Raw genomic sequence first — 26,417 nt, 5'->3', positions numbered from 1 at the left:
TGAATGCAATGTTTTTGAAAGACATATATAAAGCTAGGCTATATATATATATATATATATATATATATATATATCCTATTTAAGCTTAGTAATTATATCCACTTGTCATGAAACTGTGTACATTCACTGTCATATTTATGAAACTGTAAATTCCCTTTTCAGATAAATCACCAACATATTGAGTTTTTAGTTAACAATATGTTTAGGTCACTGTGTTGTCTGGAAAATCTTCATACCTATGATTGCAGCCATCCTGAGTCCAAAGCACTTAGCTCCAACACAAACCTACATCACCCTGACACTAGCCTATAGGTCAGGTGTGAGGTGCGATTTGGTTATTGGTGGAGTACTGGTGAAATGGATGCTGAGAGCAGGTTAATACTAATAATATGCAGGTCATTTAATTGCGTTACACAAAAGCGACAATCGTTGGAGGACGTAGTGAGTCCTTGATGCTTGTCTGATCACTGCGAGAGATGGGCAAGGGAGGAGCTTTGTACAGCCGAGCCGCGAACAGCGTAGTCACCAGGCACACTCCTGAATGCATTCTGTTGAAAGCAAGTTCGACGGTTCCGCTCTTATTTTCAACGCAGTGGGCTCTTTTCTCAGTACTGTAGGTTTATTAAAAAGGAATACTGATTTTAAAGGATTGCATCTGCAAAGTCAGTTGTCTTGCACAGTTTATGGCATCTCATTAAACAAGGTAAGATTAAATAAACAATTCACAATTTTACAATTCTATGCATTTCTGAATTCGTGTAAAAATTGTGAAGATGTTTAACACTGGAATGCATTCTGAAGTGTTGAAGTGACTCCTAGAGTTTAAACTCATTTTGTGACTAAGTAGGCTAGTTTTAGTAGGAATAAAAACAAAAGACGGTATGCGCGAAAATGCATAGCTCTTCCCGTTATTTCCTCGCCTACTCGTCACGCCTAGAGCAATCCGAGTCCTTAAAGTAAGGGAAATGGCTGTGGGTGGTTGAGGAACGTACGATAGGGGGCCCTGGAAAGGTTGAGTCAGCTAACGGACAAGCTGAATTTTTGTTGCAGTTCGGGATAAATCGTTAATGTGTCTGTTGCAGTGCACGGTAAACTGAAAATGGAGCAAAAATATAATTCCAGCCACTGTCTAGATAGTTCATACTTCGCTGGTCGAATTGCTAAACTTGCTCATTTGCTGTCGAGATTCTGAATTTAGACCTTTAATTCTCTCTCTCTCTCTCCCTCTCTGTGTGTGTGTGTGTGTGTGTGTGTGTGTGTGTGTGTGCCTGCACATGTGTGTGTGTAAGTATACTTTTACAGAGTTACAGTAAACATCAAATAAAGTTTAAAGGGCCTAGGCTATACTAAATATATCAAAGGTTTCCAACTTTTGATTTCAAAAGTTGAGTTCAGTGGGCAAGTTTCTAATCAAATCACAGACAACCAAACATCAGATATTCTTTTGTCATACATATTTCATCTCACCCCCCTCTGGGTGTGAGTGATAAAGTCTGTGCGACTGTGATGTTCTGTTAAAATTACATTGTTCTTTTGGTTACAGACCAGTTACAAAACTGTTAGCACCCTCAAGTCACACATTGCCTGACTCCTGCTGCGGGGTGTCCTGCCCTAACAGTACAGTACTGAGACCTATAGGACTGAGAGAAGAGAGAGCCAGGGTGTGGTCACACGTGGTGCTTTAGCTCCGCTTGCTCAGCTGATCAGGGTGGGGCTCCTGTTGGACGTTTGGTGTGGATCACCACGTCATCTCTTTCTTGTGACTGTGACAAGTGAAGCACACTTACACAGAACAGCATTCAGTAGAGCAGTGAAAGAGCACAATGCGAAGGGAGGCAGCCAGAGAGCAGAGTGGAATGTTTTTTGTTCAGATAGAACAGATTTTTTTTTTTTTTCATTTTTTGCCATGTTGCCTTGGAAACATTTTACCGTTTTTAGCTTCTGCAATGACAAGTGTGTTGTGTGTGACTGGGATTTGAAATTTGAGAGATATTTGGTGTTGTAGATGATAAAAGCATCTCTAAACATGCTTGTTTTATTTGCAGATTTCTAAACAATGAACTTTTAAAAAGCATGATATTTCCCATGATTTTGGTGACACATAACTCTATAGCCCTGAGTTTCACTATTTTAACACTACTCATTTGTAAATCATAAAAACTACAGACGAGCCTGAATTACTTTCAGCAGTAGACTAATATTCTGTCTGCTTGTTGGCTTTTTACCAAATTGTCACCATTACAAATGGGTTGTTTGTCAAGCCAGTGAGAATTCCTTGCATTCTCATGCCATTCAATCAGTTGATCAATTAAACCTCCTGAAGAGAGCAATCACAAAGACAGGAATACTCGCTAGCTAGTGCTGGAGATCGTGTTTAGAAACAAGTCTTTCCAGCAGAGCGAAACAGCTGGGTAAGCTGACCTTATCTCTTTGGTCTGGTATCTGCTCAGTAAGTAAGAGCTGTTAAACTCTGACCACTGGCAGCTGGATGCAGATGTGCCTTTTGCGGCTGCTTTTTTTTTTTATGTCGAAGGTTTTAGTGATATGCTGGCACAAACAAAGAGGCATTCTTTGGGATGGGGTGATTTTTGAAAAGAAAAAAGATAACATGTTGTTCCCAGTAACCACTTAGTGAGGACAGCAAAGGTTCTCTCAGTGACCAGAGTCAGCAGCAGTTGAAAACTGAGAGCAATTTTAACCATTGTAGACCTTTTGTTTTAATAGTTCACAGTGACATGACCCAGAAATTTACAGGCTTAACATTAATAAACACATCATGTACCTCAGGGACATTAATCATGTTGGTTTATTAACTCAAATAAGTTTAGACCAGTCCCCAATGTTTGCTGTAGCCTGACTTAACAGCTGTGGCCTGTCAATCTCTGCCAGTATTACATTTGGTGACTGTCATGTTTTCAAATGTGTTAATTATTTATGCGCATCACAGACAATTTATTACTCGCTTGTCCCTTACAGGACGTAGTGACAATCGTGTTGGTTGGGCAGATGAAAGGGTCACCTTTCATCGCTCATCTTTGTTCATAAATCATTTTAGAGGTAAACCAGTCTTGTAAGATCTGACAAACGGGGGGGGGGGGGGGTGGATTTTGCAGCCTTCAAAAACCATTGTCTGAAATTAGGACCTGGGTTCAAAATTCTGAACTTATCCCTTAACAATTTGCTCAATTTACGAGCACCTCCTCAAACATCAGAGAAAAATCAATAAAACCTGGGACTCAGATCACTCAGTACTATTTAACAAAATTCACATCCTGTGGTCATATTTTCACCTGGTGAGATGAAGGCTCTAGGCCTACTAGTTCTGGGCGATACATTGAATATTAAGATATTCAATATAATATTGTTGGGGACACAAAATTGAACTACATAGAGAATATTGCATTGTGCTTATAACTGCATATTCTTTATGCAACCAAATGAACTCATTGAAGAGTTGGCCAGTTGACTGTGTAACCATGCAGCACGCAGTTAGTAGATTTATCTGATTGGCACACATGCAGGAAGGGATCTGGAATTTACATCAGAAGCAGAGAGTACACAGTGAGCGGAACCCACAGAACTGTATTAGAACTAGAAAGGAAACGTGGTCACATGGTCCATTCTACCCTATTCAATTCGGTACATCTGCAAGTGGCACCACCTCAAGATGGCTGCCACGGCACGGAAATCAAAGCCTATTACTGATGAGCTCTGCCATGTATTCCTGTGGGGTGTTGTACAAATTCACTGAACTCGCTCCAGCACAAATTAGGTGCCAAAACCTCACACTGTGTAATCAGTAGGAGCAGGCAATGATATTTAAAATTCCCCCTGGACCAATACATTTTCTTGGCTGAACAGAAAAGAGAACAACATGATCAAAAATCATTAGTCCGATTGCGTCAACTAGGTGCTCCGATCTCTGATTGGTTGTGAACAAAACCCATGAGTTTTGTGCAGGGTCATGAGACAACCATAGTTAGAAAAATTATGTGCAAGGATAGTTGACCATGTTTCTAAAGGCAGTTTCTGAGCAGCCCTCAATAATCCGCTGGTGGACAGCATGTAGAAGAACACTGTTGTTTCCAACAAGACTGCCTGGCACCGCTCCCGTGACCCACAATCCTTCGCTTGTGGGCATGTCATCTATTTTTTGACATAGGCAGTGTTCATTAAATGCTGGCCGGGTTTAATTTTATCATTCTCCACCGCTGCTTACCCTCTGAGGCACTTCTGCACTGACTGTTTTCCTGGGGGAAACCCTGAACTCCCAGAATGGACATGCTCACATAGGCTGATTTACCACATGGGCAGTCCTTTTGCTACAAATCTGGAAGACAGGGAACTGAAGAGAACTCCATTATACTGAATCTGGTTTTGCATAATTAACAAGCTGGACAATTTAAATAATTGCCTGTTGCTGACTGATTGCTTATTGCTTGATTGCTTTGTGCACTTTGCTTGAAATAATTGTAATCACTACAGAAGGGAATTTTAAGAAAAACATTACATTGTGAAGTGTGTTATTATTGAATAAACCTTTAAAATGTCTTTTTTTAACTATAATTACATTTAATGAGAAGTCTAATGAGAACTGCACTGTGAGAGCATTATCACATCACAGCAACAGGGTCCCGGGTTTGAATCCTGGCTGGAGCCTTTCTTTGTGGAGTTTACATGTTCTCCCCCTGTCCGCGGGGGTTTCCTCTGGGTACACCAGAGTCCAAGGAAATGCATGTTAGGCTCCCCGCTGAGCCTAAATTGCCCACTGATATGAGTGTCTGAATGAATGAATGTGTACCCTGCAGTGGATTGGTGACCTGTCTGGGGTGTATTCTTGCCTCTCGCCCCAATGCATGCTGGGATATGTTCCAACCTCTCCACAACCCTGAACAGGAATAAGTTGGTTAGATAATGGATGAATGGATGAAAAATCCAAGTTATCCAAAATAATATATAATGTAGGTCTATTATCAGTATACGGTACGTCTGTCCTCTGTGCCCTTACCGCAAAGAAGCAGACCTGTGAATACATGTCCTCCTTATCATGACAGTTCATTGATTAGACTTGAATTTGCTAGTTCTGCAATACCATTATATAACATTCCATTGCCTCTGTCTTTCTTACTCATGTAGTCAAGAGAAAAAAGAACATTTAGCATGATTTGATTTTATATGGATGTGTGACACCTGTTCTTTCCTTGAATTGATCTTATTTGTTTTGACTTCATTTATTTAGGTGTGTGAAGACATGCTTTGCTTATGACTATGAGAGATCTCTTTATTGAGATGAGCTAGTTTTATGTTGACTGTCTTGACATCTCTGAATATGTGGTTCTCTTTCTATATCCATTTACTGTATGTTTTGTTTGACAAACAGCAGCAAATAAGGATCGGAGCCAGTTCAAATGATCGACACTTAAGTGATCAACATTCTTGAAGTTCTTGAGAAAGTTGGGGAAGATTTCCATTCCTTTGGCAGCCTCAATGGAAGGGGTTTGGGCTGGATTAAGGAGTCAATGTCTCACAGATGTCTTTACTGCCTGGACATACAGATATTAACTTGTGCAGAAAGTTCAATGTTTAGCTGGGGGATGAACTGCTGGAATGCAGGCTGCCCCTCTTGAGCAAATACTGTATGTTATACTGGAGTATATGGGCATGCACTAGCAAGATAAGTGGAGGATGTTTATGCAGGGCAGGCATTTCACTGAAATCAGGATATTGGAGCAAGGCTGAAGTCTGAGGATATTACAAACCAGCTTGGAATGACTTTTTATCCAGCTGTCCCAAGTTTGTTAGTCATCGATGAAAATGTAACACAGCGCAGAGAACAACAGGGACCAGAAAACCCTAACATTGAGCACCGAAAGCACTTTTGAGAAATGAACCAAAGGGAAAACAGACCTTGAATTATGGGACAGAAGGGCCAGGTGGACAGACCTATAGCCCAGTTTCCCCCTAATGTGGCAGGATGTCTGGATTTCCTGTCTTGAGCATGTACTTCCTGCATCATATTTTTGACCTGTCTGCAATCTCCAAAAATCTGTTAGGTAGCTTTGTTCTGCCCATTTTAAAATTGGGGGGAGCCCTGTGATCTTAACAACTAGTTTCCTATTTCAAAGCTTACTTGTCATGGGAAAATTTTAGCTTCTAGTTATTGCCGAACAAGAAACTTTTTAAACTAATAATTGTATTTTTGTAATTACTGGGTGACTCCTCCGTAAAGGATGCTTTTTAAATTGCCCTTCCTGAATACTGAAATTGAAAGATGTTACAGAACATGGAAGATGGTACTGAACAAACAGAATCTTTACTGTCTCATTTCTGTAAATCTATTCAAAGTTAGGGTCTGCAATATTATAACCTAGGAGGGTAAATGTTTTTAATCCAGTTGTCTACTTTTGACATTGCTTTTATACTGTAATATTTTACACTTAAAGTTGTATTTGTAATGGAAATGAGTGCGTGACTGCTGCCTCTTGAACAGGCTTCTCTTGTAAAAGTGATTTTAATCTCAACAAGACAACTTGTGTAAATAAATTGAAAAATTCTGCTGCCCTGACCGTCATGGGACGTTTGGTCCACCATTGGGAGGGCCAGTACAGACAGGCATCTCAAGTGGGAGAAGCAGCCACACAGGGAGGGGAGAGCCAGTTGCTTGGAAGTTGTGAAATGAAGAGATCTGTCAGGGGTGTAGAGTCAAAATTGATTGGAGGTATGGTGATGCCGTGCCATTTATTGCTGTGTAGGCTAGTACCAAGATCTTTAATTTGCTGCAACCTGTAACAGGTAGCCAGTGAAGCAGTATTAAGAGGGGTGGGGCGTGGGCCTGCCTGGAAAGGTTGTTGGCAAGTCATGCAGCTGCATTCTGTATTAGTGGCTTGGGTTTAGCTACACAAGCCGGGAGAGTGGCAACACAAGATTTGCAGACCATGAGAGACTCATACAGACATCGTTCTCTGTGTATTCTGAGGTAGGTTAACAGACCTTGGCACCAGTGAAAAACAGGGATTCTCTCTGAATGGCCCTTGTTTGCTAGGCAACCATGGTAACACATTGTATGGAAATGAACTGGAAGGCCAAGCCAGAGACAGAGAACTGACTTTCTCTACAGTATTTTGGCTGACTGCTCTTCTGTAGAAAATCTCAGTGCCAGATGATAAAAAATGCTGAAAGGAGCATGCACATTAAAACCCGAAGTGCAGAATTCTGGTACGGAGCTAATAAAACATAATATTGAAAAAGCTTGTAAGCCTAGTTCTTTTGTGTTAACATTTTGGTTAATTGCCACTGTGAATATTTTCCAAGGAATGGAGGAAAATGCTTTTTGGCAGTATTTCACAGTGAAAGAGGGTGCTTTGAGATTAGTTACTTGAAGATGGAAATGAAGCAAGACTACTAAAACCTGTATGACTGAAGTTGTTGTCAAGTGCGAAGCCAGCAAAGCTTATAGAACTGTGCAACTCAATGTTCTCCTCTGTTCAGTTTGTAGCCCTATCCCTCCTGTCCCCTAGTGGCATGGGTGCTGGCACCCACGGAATGGTAATAAATCAAATATCCACTATTTATTTTATCAAATGCCGCAAACACGCTGCAAATTTGAGGTCAGTGCCTGCAATAGACTCCTTTCTGGCCAACAACACCACTTGTTTCCTTATCAACACTCAGAGAAATAAATGGCAGTAAAATAAAAGGAGCCCTCCATCCCTTAGTCACTTATTACGTACAGCAACCAACATCATAAAACTTTTTTTTTTTACTTTCTACGGTTACCCAGTCTCGTTTATTTTTGCATGAAAACATCGTATACCCTTTCAACTTTCAGAACAGTACCTCGGATCAACAAATAAATAATTCAGAAAAAAAGTCCATATGTAATGTACTTACATTACATTCACTTTCGTATATACAATACTGACCCCTTTGTCTATGTATCTGTAATCCAAAAGGCCGTCTGTGTCATGAAGGTCTTGTTGATAGTGAGATCCTAGACAAAGTTATGACCCCAAAGTGGGTTTAGTGCTCTCCTTATTATTTCTTATTATTCCACATCAACATTCTGTATGCCGCTCGTTCAACAGCTTTTCAGCAAGATCTACTAAGTTTGGCAAGTAGTTCACCTAGTTGCTTGTGCTTTTTGTACAAATAGCACAGATACTTTCTTAGACGTTTATTTTTTTACAATGGCTAATTTCCCATTGATTGACACACTCAGAAGGCAAGCTACACACAGGCTAGTTACAAGCTACAATAGGTACAGACCATCTCTCTCTCTTTTGCAAAGCTTCTAACAGACAAATTCTCTGGCAATAGGTGGGCGACGTTTGCAGCAGTAACGTTAGCAACAGCATTGGGGGTGAATTTTGTATAATCATTTTGATCCTAGCTTGTGAATTTAGTGAAATAAACAGTACAGTTCCATTTTTCTGTACATTTTGTGTATACCATGAATAATTCTTCATATGTTTCCTAAATTTTGATACACAGTCTTGATAGCACACGTGCCCTTCAACAAATGCTGTTTTACAAAGGCTCTTTGGTTTGTGTTGTAAGGCTTTATTTAAGTAGTACACCCAGGTGAAAATTGCCTTTGTAAGTGCCTTGGGAGAAAGGGTCAATGCCCATGCAAGCTGGTACAAGTTGGAGCAAATGGATTGGTAGAGAAGATTCCAAACCTTCTGCCAGGAAATTTATTTGTTCAGCCTAGAGTGAAATCAAAACACTTGCTTTGTTCTATCAGAATGGAAAAGCTATTGCTTTTGGTTCATGTCAATCATTTACAGTGTACAGTTATATAGTGCGCAGTTTCATCCAAATTTTGACTTTTCTTGTTGAGATTTATAGTGATACCGATGGAATTATCTAATTAAGCCTGTTTATTCGTTGTAAATAATTATTTTGTTCCATCAGAAAGAAAAGGCTATTACTATTTGTTCATGTCAATCATTTACAGTGCATGGTTTTTTCCCCATATTTATTTATTGGATTAGTTCCTGATCAACTTTTTTGTGTCCATTTTTGTGTAAACTGGTTGATGAGACCCACACTCTTGATTCTACCTCTTAACCTTGGGAAAAAGACACTCCACTAAATTAAGTCCAATTTACTTGATTGCATCTTTTATTCATTGTTGTTAGTCTTTCTCATTAGTTCCACTTTCACTTGATTCTTATTTGAAATGTGTTCCAAACTCCAAATTGAAACAATACTGAAATTTCATTATGTGTGGGAAGGGATATTCTATATAAACCCAATAGCTTTACCAAAAGCAAGGGTTCACGTTTAAAAATAGCACAATATTTCAGCATTGAGGGAAATGAAAGCTTTGCAGCCTTATTGAAATAGTCCAGATTCCAGAGACAGGATTTAAGCAAAACAACTGAAATAATAATAAATCCCTGTGCACCTTGCAGAGTGAATACCGTTATATCAATGCGTCCCCTCTTGTCCTTCTCCGATTGCCCGTCTAATTCAAGTTCTGTGGGGTTTTTTCTTTCTTCTATAATGAAACCAATTGTTTTGCCAGTGACAAAAAAGGAAGTTGCACAATGTAGAATATTTTTGTGGATCTGGAACAGGCATTTCATTTTTCTGTATAATCACTGGAAAGTGCAAACAGACTCAGATCTGGCAATACAGTCAGGTGAATAAATATAGTACCTAAGGCCATTGTATATTTCAGCAGCAAGATGAATTCCAGCCTTTTAACATGTATGTCTAATAGCCTGTTCCTAGAAGTGCAGGGGAGCTGGTTGGCAAATACGTGATTGTTAACAAAAAGCTTTCATAGGACTCCTGGTAAGGATCCTGTTCCCCTAGCACTACTTTTAGAAAGACAATGTTTGTGGAGTTTCCCTGTGATGTTTATGGTTGAAATGACAGCTGATTTACATTCTCCTTTTTGGTATATGGTAACTACAGTATTTGATTACTGAAGCCTGTTTTATGGAAACAATGCTGAGAAGCTTTCAAGCTACTTAATTCTCTCTGGAAATATTCCTAGTGACAACTGCATTCATACCTTTGGGACATAAATAACTTGTGTCTAATCACAAATCCTGTGTTTAGAATATAAAACACATTATTTTCTGGTGACACATTGAGAAAAGTATGTGTAATCCACAGAGGGTTTCAATATTGTGGTCATCCAGTTCAACTCTCACAGGATATGCAAGAGTAAACATTCAGCAATTCATCCTGCACACCGCTCCTTCCCAGCCCTTATTCCACAGAAACCGTTGATTCATTTAGAAACTGTACACGTGTAGACATGCAGGTATTATTCCTGTTGGAAGAACATGTGGTAGACTTAGATCAGGGGTGCCTAATCTTATCGGAATGGCCCAGTTTAGGTGAGGGTTTTTGTTTTAATCCAGAACCATGACATCTGATTCAACTAGTTAACTAATCATGGTCTTCAAGTAGAATCAGGTGTCATAGTGCTGGACAAAAACAAAAACCTGCACTCATACCGGCCCTTTTCGGATAAGATTGGACACTGCTGACTTAGAGGTAAGGTGGCAAGAAAGACTGGTAACCATACATCTGAAATTAAATAAAGAGAGTATTTCATTCTCTTACACTTCATACTATTACATTTTTTGAGAAATAATCCAGTCTGTCATTTTATTTCTAGAAAGCAAAAAAAAAAAAAACTTTCAGTAAAGATATTGCTACAGTCATACAGTCAGCCACAGCTGATTTGTGGACTGCCCAGTGTCTTGACTTGAACAAAATTCAGGACCAGTTCAAGTATTCGGTACCTCCATACAATGCTCCCATTGGTTTCCCTGGTGCGGAATGCAGTTCTGTTTACACCCAGCCATGAATAGCTGGCTGTGTGTCCCTTTTCTTTCACGCTGGATCAGACTGGCTGTTTGGCAGGGCCAGTGCTGGGAGAACCACTGGCCTGTTGCTCACCCTCCTCTAAATGTGCAGAGCTGTCACTTCCCCTCAATGTGCTCCATGGTGATAAAGGCTTGTCTCCCACATCCTTTTATGGGGCTCTAATTTAAACAAGTCCACAATAGACAGATGCTATTCAGCAGTACAATAAAATTCCTGACCTGAAAAGACCAGTATTAACTGGGTCTCCAGATCAGTTTTGGCCACATTGCTGTGTGTGTGTTTTGAAGCGGTTAGAGCACTAAACATAGGGGTGAGAGCCCAAGAGCTGTTGGTTATATTTCTGTCAGAACTTGCTGGCATTACCTTGGCCTATATACTTTACATTAGTTGAAAAGCAATAACACTTCCCACACAGCCTGGTTGCCTTACTCATTATTAACGAGAACTTTTCTGATCACTGCTTCTGGGTAAAATGCTTTCATTTCAGACCACTGCATTTAGACAAAAGATTAAGGTTTTCAATGATATAATCTCACGACTGTGGCTGTGAACAGTTATGTAACACAACGGAATGTCTTTCATCTATATGGTACTGTGCCCAGATTCCTTGAAACTGTGAATTTATTTTAGTTGCCCTCCCCTCCTTGTGCACTCCCACGTTCTCTTCTTATTCTTTGTCATCGTTTATGTCAGCAGACCTTTATCTGCATGTCTGCCATTTAACAGTTTGTTTCCCATTACAGATTGACAGAGTATGGGGTGGCAGCGCAGAGTTAGGGAATTGGGCTTTTAAAATCAAATGTTTTAGGTGTGACCCCCAGGTGGGGCACTGCTGCAATACCCTTGGATAAGGTACATTAAGGTACATAACATTAATTGTTTCAGTAAATATCCAGCAGTATAAATGGATTCATGTAAAATAGTCTGTGTCCCTGTGGCATCTACTAAATACTGAAATGTGCATAATGAAGCTTAATGCTTCTTCAATGCAGTTTTCAAATTGTTTCTTTTAATTCTCAGAACATCTCAGAGACTCCTAAGTAGTGCATCCCTGGTCCTTAGTTAAGTGATGTGCCTCACTGAGAAAATCTTGGTCAGTTGGTAGGGCATGTACTTTGGTGTAGTACCTGTAGCAGTTCAGCCAGTGGATTTCCATGGCAACTGACTGCATGCATTACAGAAGTGTGTCTGTGTGCATCCAACTGAATGGATGGCGGAGGTTGCAACAGTAGAGTAGGTGCACAGTTGCGATTTGGTGTCCCAAACTGTGAAGAAAAATGGGGGTGAATGTACTGAATGAATTTTGTTCGGACTAGCTACAAGAACACCACATTTGAAATTCCAATGTCCGAAACATAATCGAGAAAGATATTGTTTGTAGTGTAACATAGTAGCAATATTGTGTTTACAAGATTAATTTTGAAATAGTACAACGAATTTGCTTTAGTCAGTTCTGTCAGATATGCTCATCTACGTCAAAGTGGCTTACTGTGACCTTCCACCAAAACTAAACTCTTGACTCTTTACTGCAGCTCCAGTGTCTTCATCATGTCAGTACGGTCAGAGGGGGCCCAGCGAAAGTGGGCAGCCGTGCGAGGGCGCCTGGGCTCCTCCCAGGACTCCGACTCCCAGCAGGAGGCCAACCTGGAGAGCGCCGACCCGGAGCTGTGCATCAGACTCCTGCAGGTCCCCACCGTGGTCAACTACTCCGGCCTGAAGCGGCGCCTGGAGGGCAGCGACCAGGGATGGATGGTGCAGTTCCTGGAGCTGAGCGGGCTGGACCTGCTGCTGGAGGCCCTGGACCGGCTGTCGGGGCGCGGCTGCTCCCGGATTTCGGACGCCCTGCTGCAGCTCACCTGCGTCAACTGCGTGCGCGCTGTCATGAACTCCTCCGCCGGCATCCACTTCATCGTGGATAACGAGGGCTACGTCCGCAAGCTGTCACAGGGTAGGAGAAATGATCCGTGTGTGTGGTGACCTGACAAATTGTGTCTGGAGGTGGATTAAATAATGGTTACTGACTGCCACAAAGGACACTTCAAGGGTACCATTAAGGGCAGAACTCACTGGATCAAGACACAGCTCTCCAGGCTTTTCTGAATGGAATTTTGTGGCCAGTGGCCACATTAATACCTCAATTCATGTATTGGTTTATTACTACCTTTTACAGCAGTTTATCCTGTAAGTTTTTACTTTGATGATTTATCGGTGCCTCTAAGGGATGTAGTTGATTTAGTGGCCTGATATTTAATCTAATGCAGCTATACAAATAAGGTATTTGAATTAAACAGGCCTGTAGATAATGCCCTAAAATAATCAATAGAGCTCATTGATATTGTCTCTCTAACTGTCCCAGAGGTTCTAAATAGATTTTTTTTAAATCAGCCAGCTGTTAAATCTACATTGCTTTACCTCATAGAAAGAAAATTAACCTAGTTTACCTAAAATAGGCCATTAATTTCATATATGAATGGGCATTACCAAACCCTCAGAGACCATCCAGACTTCATTAAAGGCATTTGCTGCACACCATTTCAGGCTGAGAGGAAAGAGAGGCATTGTTTTTTTTTGTTGTTGTTATATTCCTGTGTTTATGAAATCACTAGAACAACAAAGCTGTAACCAACTGAACTTCAATTGATTAAAGTGGACTGCTGGGTGGCTTATTCTGTTAAGGCACTGTTCTACTGCATGGTTTAGAATCCAGACCGTGTCAGTATCAATTGCAAACCCCTCCCACTCAGGGCAGCACAGTTTCCCTAGAATTGGAGAGGAACAAAAGGGGAAAAGCACAAGAGCACCTTAAAAAAATACATTTAGAGCAGACAAATGTGAAAGATTGCATTTACAGTAACATGTTACAGAAATTGGTACCAAGTGCAGATGGTAAACAGATGGTAAACAAAGCAGATGTGAAGTGTTAATATCATCTCCCCCAGCCTTGGACACCTCCAACACCATGGTGAAGAAGCAGGTGTTCGAGCTGCTGGCTGCCCTCAGCATGTTCTCTGCAAAAGGCTACAACCTGGCCCTGGATGCACTGGAACACTACAAGGCAGGTGTCAATCACAGACAGGATGTGCAACTAATGCTCTGATGCAAGACAAGCCCTAAAGATTTTAGCTTAAGAGTGAATAATTTACAACAAACTGTCAACGGTGTTCAGGAAAAGAGGGGAATTGTGCTGAAGTCACTATTATGTACATATGCATAGATAATGTGCGTCAGATGTAGGCAAGGTTGCCCTTTGGAAAACCATCTGTCAGACGACCTGCTAAAGTAAAATTAAAGCCATATAGTGTGCATCAGTTACTGTATACTGTAACTTACAACTAAAGTCTCATAGTTGTTAAATAATCTGTTATCAATGATATTGTAAATATATTTCGGTGACTAGACATTACTAGAAATTAATGTCCTCATACAAGTGTATACTGTAATTTATTAGAAGCAGAAACATTCTTTCTGCATTATGGCTACTTAATTGTATGTTTACCCTGAACTATTTTGGTATGAATTCAGTGTATGGTTGTTTATCAATGTATTATGACTTGTCCCTACAGGGAGTGAAGACTCAGCAGTACCGTTTCAGTGTTATCATGAATGAGCTGCAGGCCACTGACAACGTCCCTTACATGGTTACCCTCCTCAGTGTCATCAATTCACTCATCTTCGGGGCTGAGGAGTTGCGGCAGAGGGACAAAGTGCGGAAGGAGTTTGTCGGTATGTTAACTGGCCAGTGCTCCTGGCATTTTGAGTACCTGCTTGGAAAAGGAAGTTACATTGAGTCAGCGTGTTGCAAAAAGTGCTACAATCAAATTTTCTGTTAACATAGTCAAGTACACTGATGAACATTATTGACAAATGCTCCCCCACCCAGAAAGACCTTGAGAATTTAGGACAGTAGATTAGTTGCAGTAATTCTGTAGAAAATCTGTGTCATCTTGTCCTACTAAAATTAGAGCTGGCCTGAATTTAGCTAACATTTACATCTGTCAATGTACCTTGGTGAACGTTTGTTGCTTAATACGAACCACTCTTACAACGTTCCTAACTGCCATTGTTTGAGAAATGCATTTCACTGTCAGAATTATTAGGACAATTAGGCTATTAGTCTTAAAGCGTATAGCTATCTTGTAGAAACGGGTCTGTTAAAATATATCTTAATTCATAAGAACGACTGTGCATGTATAAGCAAGTATTCAAGGTAATAAAAATAACAAAGAAATTCAAGCGCTCTCAATTCAGTGTTCCAAGATTTCCCATGAATTGCAGATCCCTTCAAGCAGTACGTATTTACACCGTTATTCACCTATGATTCAGGGAAAATCAAATTATTGTACGGTGAAAGAAAAAATGCACGCCGTATATAACAAACCACACCGTAATGTCCTATTTTTTCAACTTCTATATTGCGTCTACTTTTATGGCCAAATGCAACATGATTATAAATTGTTCCTCTAAAAAAGTTTTTGCAATGCATTTGTTTTATTTGCCGTTAATTGCGCGCACCTTTTATGTATTTAAATCGCGCTGATTTTGGACACCTGATCTAAATCGAAGGGAGTGTTGTCAGTGGTTCTTTAACATAAAATAAGAATTCAGAAACGCACGCACCGAAAACTTGACATGGTGTTATGTGACTGCATAAAACAAATAAACAAACAAAGCTGGAAATTGAAATGACTGACAAATCCTATGAAAGTATTTTTGAATTTTGTCTTGTAGGGCTACAGTTGTTGGATATATTGCCCAAATTAAGGTAAGGCTACCCCCTCCCGTTAACTTTTTCATGTGTTTGCCAATCAGTTTACATCATATTTTGAAAAATAATAATGGGTAGAAGAATGTAATTTCAAGGCCAGAACATTTTTACACTCTATTTCTGTATGCATTGAAGTTGGACTTTCTGTGAAGATATATTGCCAACTCTACTTTTAAGTTAAAACGAAGCAAGTTGAGATTTTTTAAAACAATCTGAATAATGGATAGCTTAAGTTGCATGTTGCTGTTGCTTCTTTTGAAGAATTACTCTGGTTGAATTTTTTTTGTTCTTGCGGTTCATGTAAATAGCTGATTAGTGTGAAATGTTTCACAAAATACATGCAATCAGTAATTATTTTTAATTCATGGTGAGTGTAGAAGCAGAAATGGGTTAATTACTGAGTGAATGGCCAAAGCATGACGCTTTCATTTGATAACCACCATTGATCAGCCTAGTTTTCTCCTGTGGTAGTTTGGCTGTTGATAGCTGTGTTTACATATGAGACAGAGAGCAAGAGGATGAAGACTTGATTATCCAGTGTGAGGCGTTTGAGGAAACCATGGCTGAGGATGAGGAGGAACTGCTTAGACTTTATGGGGGTATCGACATGAGCAGCCACCAGGAGGTGTTCACTACTCTCTTCAACAAAGTGAGCCCCAGAGCACAAGCATATCACACAACCACCTACGCAGCAATAATGGAGCTGCTCTCAACATCAGGTCATAACAGTGATGGATCTATGCAGTAGTAGAAGGATCAAACAACATATTCAGATTATTTATTTATGTATTTATTTATTTATTTTAATTGTGCATTTGAGCCTTTATCTAGGCTGAGGCAATGTTGTAGAATGTAATGTGCTGTCGGTTACCTTTGCTAAATGTTAACGACATGCAGGATGGATGTTTATTGCCTTGGGTGGGGCTGCTTTTTGCTTTTATATTGAGAACAATATTCAGTTGTTGAGAACGATGGTGACAGTTAGTCATTTGTAATAGCACTTGCTTTATAATTTGAGTCAGATGGCATTCATCCAGTATTTGTACCGTTCCAATACAAAGCATAATGATGTGGAATTCACCTACTGTATCTCCCTCTCTTTTTAGGTGAGCAGCGCTCCAGCGTCCCTCCAGCTGCTGTCCATCCTGCAGGCCCTGCTGCTGCTGGGTCCGGACCGGGCTGACGTGTGGCAGGCCCTGGAGGTCCTCACCAACAGAGCCATCCTGCTGGCCCAGGACTGTGAGTTCATGCATGGGCAACTTTTATTGTGCAAAACAATAACACAACTGAGGTGGAGGAAACCGAGTATCGCAAAGCTAAGACAAGTGCGACAGGTGTTTATTATTATGTCTTGCCTGTAAAGTTATGGCTGTACTCGTGTTGGATATCAGTTCCAATTATGTGAAATGTGTTACAGGTGTGAAGTCAGGTATTTTGGGACTTTGCTTCATCGGGCAAGGAAAATGTTAAGATTTTTATAGGTTAGATGCAACATCTTTTGAATAATTAAATTACAATAGCAGAATTGGGTTATTTAACACACTATACGTAACACTGAGAAATTTGCTGCATATATTTCCTGTGCGCGTGTGTGTGCATGTATGTTTGTGTGCATGCCCACATGACGTGTGTTTGGTCTTTCAGCTCAGATTGACTCTTCTGAGAAGATTATGGACCGGCTGGCCTTCTCCAAGGGTCGATCCAGTGGTCAGCACGTTGTAGATGGTCAGCAGACAAAGAGGGTGGACAAGGCAGTTCAGACAGATGTGCTGGACTGTGGGCTGCTGAAAGAGGCAAAGGACCAAGACACTCGCGTTCAATCTGACAGTCAAAATAGCACAGCTGTGACATCACCTCCACCTCCACCGCCACCGCCACCTCCACCACCACCTCCTCCCCTCCCTCCCCCCAGTAACATGGCAGGGCTGCCCCCACCTGCTCCACCTCTCCCAGCCATGGGAAATGGAATGCCTCCTCCACCCCCACCACCACCTCCGCCCTTACCTGGGATGATGCCACCACCTCCTCCACCCCCACTGCCCGGTGGTTCAGGAGTGCCTCCTCCTCCTCCTCCACCTCCTATGCCAGGAATGGGGAATGCAGGTCTGCCACCACCTCCTCCCCTCCCTGGCATGCCTGGGCTCCCACCTCCGCCCCCTCCACCCCCAGGCATGGGCGACGTAGTGGTGGCCCAGAGCAGCCAGTCCCTCGGGTGCTCCTTCACTGCCCCAAAGTCGGCGGGACGCTTTCCCACGTTGCGAATGAAGAAACTGAACTGGCAGAAGCTCCCCTCCAGAGTGGTGACGAGTGAGAATAGCATCATTGTATCATTACAGTTCTTTAAAAAAGAAGGTTAAAATAGAAAATGCAAGGCAGTGAAATATGAGTGTGTTTCTCTCAGAGAAGTCGGTTATGCTACTTCACCGCTCTGGGTGCCTGTCTCTTCCCACACAGCCAGCCAGTCGATGTGGACATCCACGCAGGTGGACAGCCCCCTGACGCCTGACTACTCCAGCATTGAGCAGCTGTTCTGCCTGCCTGTGGCTGAGCTCAAAGAGAAGGGGGCTACTCCTGCTGTCAAAAAGGAGCCCAAAGAGGTCAGGCAGTCAATCCTTTTCGTTAGTCCTCTGTTATGGCCCTCTCCCCATTCACTTTTTATGGCAGTCAGCACATGGCTCTCTCGCTTGTAGCTGAGAAATGGTCCTTTTTATCTTTCTAGTTAGGTACAGTTGTGTGGATGTTTACATTGTTTTGCTCACAATTCTTACAATGTTTTTACATTTCTATCCTCAGATCTCTTTCATTGAGGCCAAGAAAAACTTGAATTTGAACATATTCTTGAAACAATTCAAATGGTATGGTTTGATTTAATCAGTTTATTTTTTCCTTTTTCATAATGTGAGTTAAGAAGTTATTTGGGGCTGCTTGGTGGATTTCAATGGACAGTGATGACTGCATCTCATCATGCACCAGCAACACGGGTCCAGGGACTGGTGTGATTGGCATCCTAATAAGCTCCCCTTGTTCTCAATAATGTATTCTTGAATAAGAAGTGTAACTGGAGTATCGTAATTGCATTATTCCTTGAGAAAATGAAAACAATCAGTTCTTGGTAGCGTATATATAAAATGCTTTCATTTTCACCCAGTTCCAATGAAGACTTTGTGGCCATGGTTCAGAATGGGGACCGCACCAAGTTTGACGTGGAGATTCTGAAACAGCTTCAGAAACTTTTGCCAGAGAAGCACGAGGTGGGTTTAAGGGAGGAGTTGTATGTGGGCACTGCGCAGGGACAAAGGGCTGATTGCATTACTAAAGCTGGTATAGGAGAATTTTCCCATAATAAATGTGGTCATTGGCTCCCCCTGCTGGATGTTGAGTAAATGGCACATCCACAAGTCAGGGCCCTTGGAATCATCCCAAGTCTACCGACTAACTGACCACCCTGGCCTTGTGCTGTATTGCAGATTGAAAACCTGAAGTCCTTCCAAGGGGAAAAAGACAAGTTGGCCAACGTAGACAAGTTCTACCTCCAACTCCTGGCTGTCCCATGGTAACCGGTAACTTTTTTTAATGGTCAGTTGTAATATGTCAGCTGTAATCAATTTTGCAATAGAGATTAATTTTGCTATTTGTTCTGTGAAAAGCAGGATGACCATGAACCAATTATGTTTTCAAATTCCTTTATGTGAATTATTTTTCCTCAACCTGATTCCTTTTTACACCACCCCGTCCCCACCCACTACCATCCTCCAGTTATCAGCTGAGAATTGAGTGCATGCTGTTGTGTGAAGAGGTGGCCTCTGTACTGGAAATGCTGAAGCCCAAAGCAGTACTTGTTGAAGAGGCGTGTGAAAGTATGTCCTCTCTCACTGTGTAACACCACTGCCACACCCTAACTCCAGCACATCACCATAGACACATAGTAGCATAACCACTCAGAATTTTAAAGGTTATAAAGCATATAGGAAAATACAAAATTACTACAAGAACTGGTTCAGTCCAGGTTACTTTTTTCAATGGGGTTCTAGATACTGTGAGTTTATACGAGAATTTAGCTGGCTTTAGTATGTGTTTAAAAATTGAGTGTATTCAAAAAAACAGGGAAATATGGAGCCATTGAGATTAAACTGATTCAGTTCAGATAAAAGTTATGTTTCTTAGAATATTTTACCTCTTCTGTGAATGTGTACCCTGCGGTTGACATTGATGTAAAAAAATAAAAATAAATGCCTCTGCGATTCAGAATGCTGTGTGTTTGGTCTACACTCAGGTCTGAGGGTGAGCACGCAGCTGCCCAGTTTCTGCAAACACATCCTCAATGTTGGAAACTTTCTCAACTATGTAAGGACACTTCTCCCTCCATGGTGATCACAGCGGCTCATGTGTTCAGCTGCTGCTTCTAATTGTCGTGACTGACCATTAACTCTCCAACAGGGAAGTCACACAGGGAATGCAGAGGGGTTCAAGATAGGCACTCTGCTAAAGCTGACTGAAACGAAGGCCAACAAGTCCCGCATCACCTTGCTCCATCACATCCTGGAGGTAAAGAAGTCTGGCTTGCGTGTCTTCAGTCGCAGAACTTAAAAGCAGGACTCACCTGATGAGATGCAGTTGGAATACAAGAAGGGGGTCTGGAGGGAAAAGCACCTGCCGTTGTGTTTTGGTCCAGTTGAAAAGATGACCCCCAGACTGCCACATGGTACAGATGGACATTGGACAATTTGGCAATTCATAATCACCAATTTCTCAATATGAGACTGCTAGCAACAATTGGGTTGCGGAAGTATTACACACCAGCTTTCAGCAGCCCAAAACTATTTGAAATAGAGCTGAAAATGTGAAATGGAAAGGCAGAAAACAATATTTTTAACTCTATGTGGCATATAATGACAGTGAGAGCCTCATTTTAGTCAGCTGACTATTTTTGCCTCCCACTACAGGAAGCTGAGAAGAATCACCCTGACTTGTTGAACCTCCCAGATGACATTGAAATTTGTGAAAAAGCTGCAGGGTACAATAATCTGTTTCTTGCACAAATAATTTTGTCAATGCTTAGACAGAATCATTTCATAAAAAATGATTGTCATGGAAATGTGTCTGCACCATGGTCACACTGCACTGCTATCTCTCAGAGTGAAGCTGGAGTCTATCCAATCTGAAGCTAGCTCTCTCTCTAAACGCCTGAAGGACACTGAGAAAAAGGTGTCCTCATCTTTGGAGGACATAAAGGAGCAATATTTAACTATTATTCAGGTACAAATTTCAGAATCCACTTCCACGTTGGAGTAAATATGACCTGTATGTTACCGAGTAATTAGTTGTGCACTTTAATTTTGGGGTTTCTTCATCTTTCAGGAGAATATTGAGGCTTGTAAGGACTTGGAAGAGCACTTTGCTGCAATTGAAAAGAAACGGGAGGACCTGGCACTGTATCTGTGTGAAGACACAGCCCGTCTTTCCCTGGAGGAGCTCTTTGGTACCATTAAGGCCTTTCGCAGCCTCTTCATCAAGGCCCTCAAGGTCTGTGCTGCTAATTTAATAGTTTCTGGGAAAAAGGAACTAAATGCTGACTGGGAACTTTCGGTACATTTACGTAAATCTAAATGTACGGATGCCTGAGGCCTTGTTTACTTTGCTGTGTGTCAAGGCCGCTGGGGTAGATTTCTAAAAATCTGTTCCTCAGTCTCCCCACTGACCTGCTCTTCCCCCCTCTATCCTTTAGGAGAACCAGAATCGCAAAGAACAAGCTGCTAAGGCAGAGAAGAGGAAGAAGCAGCTGGCTGAGGAAGAATCTAAAAGACAGAAGGGGGAGAATGGAAAGATAAGTGAGTTTTGCTTGCACTGGTTCGTCTAGTCTTTCTATTGTACATACAATTAATAATTAGGTAATTGTATATAATAATAACATAAAGAAAAGTAGTCCATAGTTTTGAATGGTGGTCTGTGCTTCCTGCCTGACCTATACCCAGTACGGAAAGGTCCCCCACCTCAGGAAGAGGGCTGTATTATTGACCATCTGTTGGCGGACATCCGGAAGGGCTTCCAGCTGAGAAAGACGCGGCCAAGGTGCGAAACGGAAAGCCTTCCCTCTAGTGAAATGCGTAGGGATAACAGCCAGCCTGGTAAGGACAAGATGACTCCGACTCCCGTCTCCCGCTCCGCCTTTGGCTCTCCAGAGCCATAACTAGGCTTTGCTGCTTCACTTCTGCCTCACCTGCCATTTCAGTGTGCTACTGCCACAGGTCTTGCCCGCATTGTTGCTTGCCTAGGTTACATTACCAGTGTGTGCCCTGTAATTTCATACAAACGCAGATTGCCTGGCACAAATATTCCCATGGCAGAGATCCTGGGATAAAAAGGTAACAAAATGGGTAAATTGACTTAATCTTTCCTTCTCTTTAGCCCCAGGGTCAAATGTCAGTCCTGCTGGAGAAGAAGCAGGAGTCTCAGCTCCAGTGCTCGCCCAGACCCCCAGTCAAACCCAAGCGGCAAGCGGAAGCACGGCCAAGAAAGACATTCCCATGGAATCCCAAGAAGGACCAGCTATGCCGCCGCCCACTGATTCGCAGGCCAAACCCCAGCCAGATGCGCTTCAGCCAGACATCCCTATTGACCCCCCACCCATGCAGGACATGCTAGTTACTGACACAACCACACAGTCCAGTTCTACCACTCTCACAGAGGGCAAACCCCCTAAACTTAACCAGAACAGCAACAACAGCCAGGAGACAGAGGGCGCTGCCTCACTCGACCACCCAGTCGATGAATTGCAGGGGGAGGCTAACGAGCACCACTCCGTCGCCCTCAATGGAACTCATGTTGACGTGAATGGAAACGGCAGCTGCGAGCGCATCGAATGCTTCCCGCTCGGTATCGGAGACAGCGGCCCAGGGAACGGACACATGGACGACGATGGCAGTGACCCATCCAGTAACATTGCCGAGGACCTGTGGGCATACGATGTGCCTGACGGAAGTGATCCAGAAGCCCCTCCCTCAACAGCAACTGACCCGATGCCTCCCGCCCAAAAAGACCTCCATGAACAAGAACTGAAAAAACAGCCGAAACACTCAAAAAGAAATAAAAAGTGCAGTGGTGAAGGTAATGTATTTATTTGTTGTTCATTCAAATAAAGTTCACGTGTCGAACAATGTTTTAAAGTGTCTGAAGAAAAAGCTATATTTGTTTTAAATTTTATGTTTGACTTCATTCACTTCATTGACTTTTGTGCAAGACACAAAATTAGTACATTTGAATGATCAATATGAATACAGCCTACAGAATATTCAATCCAGAGAACATGGTGTGGTGCTCAGACCCGTTTATAAAAGTATAGAGCACCAACTCCCCTCTCCCCACCCCAATCAAAAAAAGAAAAACGAATTCTTCAGATTAACATAAGAATGCAGATCAGTTTGTCTTTTCTTTAACTTTTTAAAGCAGACCGTAACAATGGAAACCGCCCCACTAAACGTAAAATGGAGTGTGTGTTACAGTGAGGTAGGTCAAACAACTGGATGTCCAAGTAACGTGCCCCAGAGGTAATATCAATGTGATCGTCCTTTTTTTTTAATAAATCCTTGAAACTTTCAACTAACAGACCTGTGTCAGCCTAACTGGGTCCATGTCAGTCTGATTTGCTTGAACCATTTTGATCCTTGTTTCACATTTGTATTACTTGTCTGAACTACTTTACTACTCATAATCTGCATTAATCACACCATCATAACCCTAATCAAGTTCTATAACCTGTTGATGCCCTGCTTTGTGGATCTGGGAGTTTGATTAATCTTGGAGAGACAGGTTGCAGTTGTTAATCTGTCATCTGCCAAGTCAACACAATGCCTGCAGTCAAATTCCTGCAGTGATTCTGGCCTGAAAAATGAGCCAAGCATCTCCCTATAGATTTGATCCCTAGTTATTAAACACTTATTGACTCTGGAAGATCTGATTGGGAGTCTGTTTTGCTCCCGGACCTATCTTAAATAGTCTGTTCTGAACCAGTTTAAACAGGATTGATTATGAAAGGTCTTCCATACTCAAATGTCCTATTCACTCAACACTAAACAGAGAAAGTGAACTCGAGCCCCAGCCACAGCCACAGTTTTCACTGTACTCGAAGGTCAGGGATGATGGTTTTGCAGGACACTGATGGGAATTTCTCACATATAACTACTCTCATTAATAAAATTTTCTTTGAAAAGCCTGATGAATCTGAAATGAGGGTCACAAAAACCAAAATGACATCACTTAGTTTTTCCAGAAAGATAAATCTATTTAGGTTTTGGCTGCATTGCTGTAGATCCTGTTTTAGCTGGGTTCTTATTAGGCATCGTATGCAGGCCTCTAGTTCTTTGCTACTAGATGGTTGGGTGCCCATATTTTGGCAGGGAAATTGTTAAGCCAAGAAATAACTGGGAGGGTAAACTTAACATGGGTATGGGTTTCTGATTTGAAAATTAATGTTGTGTTCTACATGGCAACCAGACCTTTTGTATAGCCTGTCTATAGATACGCTTGTATTTTTTGACTGGCTTTTCTTAAATGTTGGTCTGTAACAAGCTCTGTTTTCAGCAATCTGGCGCTTTCTTACAACGGAGGGAGACATGCTCAAACTTCAGTGTTATTGACCCACTAACAATTTTGAATGCTAACTGCTTCCTGTAAGCTTTCCAATGTTTCTCCTCAACATTAAGTGTTACACTGTTCAATGTCTGACAAAGTGGTATGCCTCTGAGCACCATTCTAAACTGGTGACTTTTATCAAGTGTCTTTTGAGTGCATGGATTCTTGAAGTCTTATGTTTTAGCTTCTTTTACTATATAAATGGCCAACAACAAAATGGCCAAAACCATTTAGCACTGTATTTTCTTTATGTCTTGAATATTAAATAAGGAAGACTCTGTTTTACAAAATTTCTGTTTTTGGCTCATTTCTGTTTTAAGCCCTTCAATTTATGAAATGTACACGTGCTACATGTAATGTGACAACTGATTCTTGTTTGCTTGTTACAGGTTTCTTAAGGAAAAAGACAAAAGGCAGGAAGAAATTCTGAGTTGGAAATGCTCAAGTCGTCTCAGGACAACAAAGTGAACTGGACAAAATATTGTGCCAACCTTTGACCGTGGTGTATATAAGTGTAAATATATAAAGTGAGTTTTATGGAGCAAGCTACTGAAGAAGTGGGAGAGACAAATAAATTTCAACCTGGACAAATATTCATTACATTAGAAATGTTACAAGAGTGCTTGCATTTTGTACTTTTTATTAGAGTAATGAAAAAGAAGGTTACAGCAGGTGAAGTTGGGGACCTATGTGCTGTGTGCAGAGCGGGCTGTACCTTTGGCAGCAGGTGTATGCATGTACACATGTATGTACACAGCCCTGCAGAATTGCTGAAATATAGCTGTGTTTAAGAATGCAACTCTGACCTTGCTCTGCACAATTTCATTAACCTTTCACCCACTTCCTTCACCCAAGAAAAATGTAATTTACACTGACGTGTGGATTGTACCATAGGATTAGATATAATCTTTTTAATGCTTGTGTTTGTAATCATTCGCCAATGTCTGAAAGCAAGCTCAATGGCAAAGCAATTTATTTTGAGAGCACACTATGGGACTAACAATCTAAAGGACAGAGGGTCACCACTGAAATATAGAATCCATTCTAGAACAATGCAAATCACAGCTTTGATCAAATCCCTGTTAAGGGGAAACAGTTGAGAGTGGAAACATTTTTGTCATTGATAATGAATTTTGCTTTCACGTGCAATGCTACATATAACTTATTCAAAATGTAATACCTTGAATGGCTGTAGATGTGACTGATGGTTTATGCAAGACATCACAAGGTTACTGTGGAATGCTGGGGGGGGGGGGGGGGGGGGGGGCATGTATGTCAAGAGTTGTTTGTTTCTGTTCAAAGTGTGTTAATGCTAAGCATGTTTGTATTTTTCCTTCAAAATGGTGCTGCTTCATTTCCTTTTGATAAACATAATAGATGAAATGCTATATTAAGGCCACAAATTTTGAAAAATACAGTGTTCACCAGAAGTCAGATTGTATTCATCAGAAATGTGGGTGACAGTTAAGACCAATGCTGATCTAAAAATATGATTTTTATTCATCCTAGGCAATATAATTTAAGCTCTGTGTTTTGTATATTTATATTGTGTATGAGCTGGATGCCTTATAAAAATGGCCCGAAGTGGGAAAAAGTATTTCCAACTGATCATGATACCAATTAATAGCTACATGAATTGCAGTAAATTGTGAAATACAATCTTCAAAATAAAGGAGTATGGAAATATATATATTCTTTGGTATTTTTGTTTATTGTGGAAATAAAATAAAAAATATAGTGCCGTGAAAAAGTATTTGCCCCCTTCCTGATTTCCTCTATTACTGCATATTTGTCACACTGAATGGCTTCCGAGTTTTAGAAAAAATTTAGTATTAGACAAAGGGAACCTAGGTAAGCACAAAATACAACAGCAGCAACAGCAAGTAGAGGGCACACAGAGGGGACAAGTATTCAATGATTTGTTTAACATATAATTATGGGTATGCCCCAGAACAACCATTCTGGAAGAAGTCACGCAGATCAAGGCTACCCCAGCTCAGACAAGCCACACAAAAATCATTTGACTCCCATTTACTTGCATGTACTGCATTTACTACAGTCCAAATTAAGTAGTAGGGACAAATGATAATTTAATAACTTTTTTTTTTTTTTTTAACCATGCAGAGATTCCCAAGAAGAGTTATAGGTTCCAAAACTCAGTACAACCCATTGT

At 41.2% G+C, this 26,417-nt stretch overlaps 2 protein-coding genes across 2 annotated transcripts; both read left to right on the top strand.

Annotated features, from left to right (window-relative positions):
- The first annotated feature begins 471 nt into the window (after positions 1–471).
- Positions 472–15,617, top strand: inf2 (inverted formin 2). The gene is made up of 5 exons (XM_035424319.1): positions 472–703; positions 12,384–12,799; positions 13,791–13,906; positions 14,415–14,574; positions 15,580–15,617. Exons 2-5 carry the CDS (start codon positions 12,400–12,402, stop codon positions 15,615–15,617), a joined length of 714 nt encoding a protein of 237 aa, XP_035280210.1. The 5' UTR covers positions 472–703; positions 12,384–12,399.
- Positions 15,618–15,619: 2 nt separating this feature from the next.
- LOC118230891 (inverted formin-2-like) lies at positions 15,620–25,932 on the top strand. Its single transcript, XM_035424318.1, has 18 exons — positions 15,620–16,265; positions 16,723–16,855; positions 17,261–17,923; positions 18,071–18,213; positions 18,410–18,471; positions 18,765–18,867; positions 19,084–19,169; positions 19,373–19,473; positions 19,890–19,960; positions 20,054–20,161; positions 20,560–20,630; positions 20,752–20,872; positions 20,975–21,139; positions 21,342–21,444; positions 21,589–21,741; positions 22,022–22,720; positions 23,060–23,160; positions 24,634–25,932. Exons 1-17 carry the CDS (start codon positions 16,176–16,178, stop codon positions 23,116–23,118), a joined length of 2,931 nt encoding a protein of 976 aa, XP_035280209.1. The 5' UTR covers positions 15,620–16,175; the 3' UTR covers positions 23,119–23,160; positions 24,634–25,932.
- Positions 25,933–26,417: the final 485 nt, after the last annotated feature.

This window comes from Anguilla anguilla, chromosome 1 (genome assembly GCF_013347855.1).
Source record: "Anguilla anguilla isolate fAngAng1 chromosome 1, fAngAng1.pri, whole genome shotgun sequence".
NCBI classification, from domain to species: domain Eukaryota; kingdom Metazoa; phylum Chordata; class Actinopteri; order Anguilliformes; family Anguillidae; genus Anguilla; species Anguilla anguilla.
Note: the sequence above shows the minus strand (reverse complement) of the source record. Positions and strands in the feature narration are given on the sequence as shown.

Coding starts and splice junctions, on each gene's coding strand:
- LOC118230891 (XM_035424318.1), top strand. CDS start 16,176: ATGGCTGAGGATGAGGAGGAACTGCTTAGACTTTATGGGGGTATCGAC. Junction 16,266..16,722: donor TCACTACTCTCTTCAACAAA/GTGAGCCCCAGA, acceptor CTCTCTTTTTAG/GTGAGCAGCGCTCCAGCGTC. Junction 20,631..20,751: donor ATTTGTGAAAAAGCTGCAGG/GTACAATAATCT, acceptor GCTATCTCTCAG/AGTGAAGCTGGAGTCTATCC.
- inf2 (XM_035424319.1), top strand. CDS start 12,400: ATGTCAGTACGGTCAGAGGGGGCCCAGCGAAAGTGGGCAGCCGTGCGA. Junction 12,800..13,790: donor CGTCCGCAAGCTGTCACAGG/GTAGGAGAAATG, acceptor CATCTCCCCCAG/CCTTGGACACCTCCAACACC. Junction 14,575..15,579: donor AGTGCGGAAGGAGTTTGTCG/GTATGTTAACTG, acceptor TTTGTCTTGTAG/GGCTACAGTTGTTGGATATA.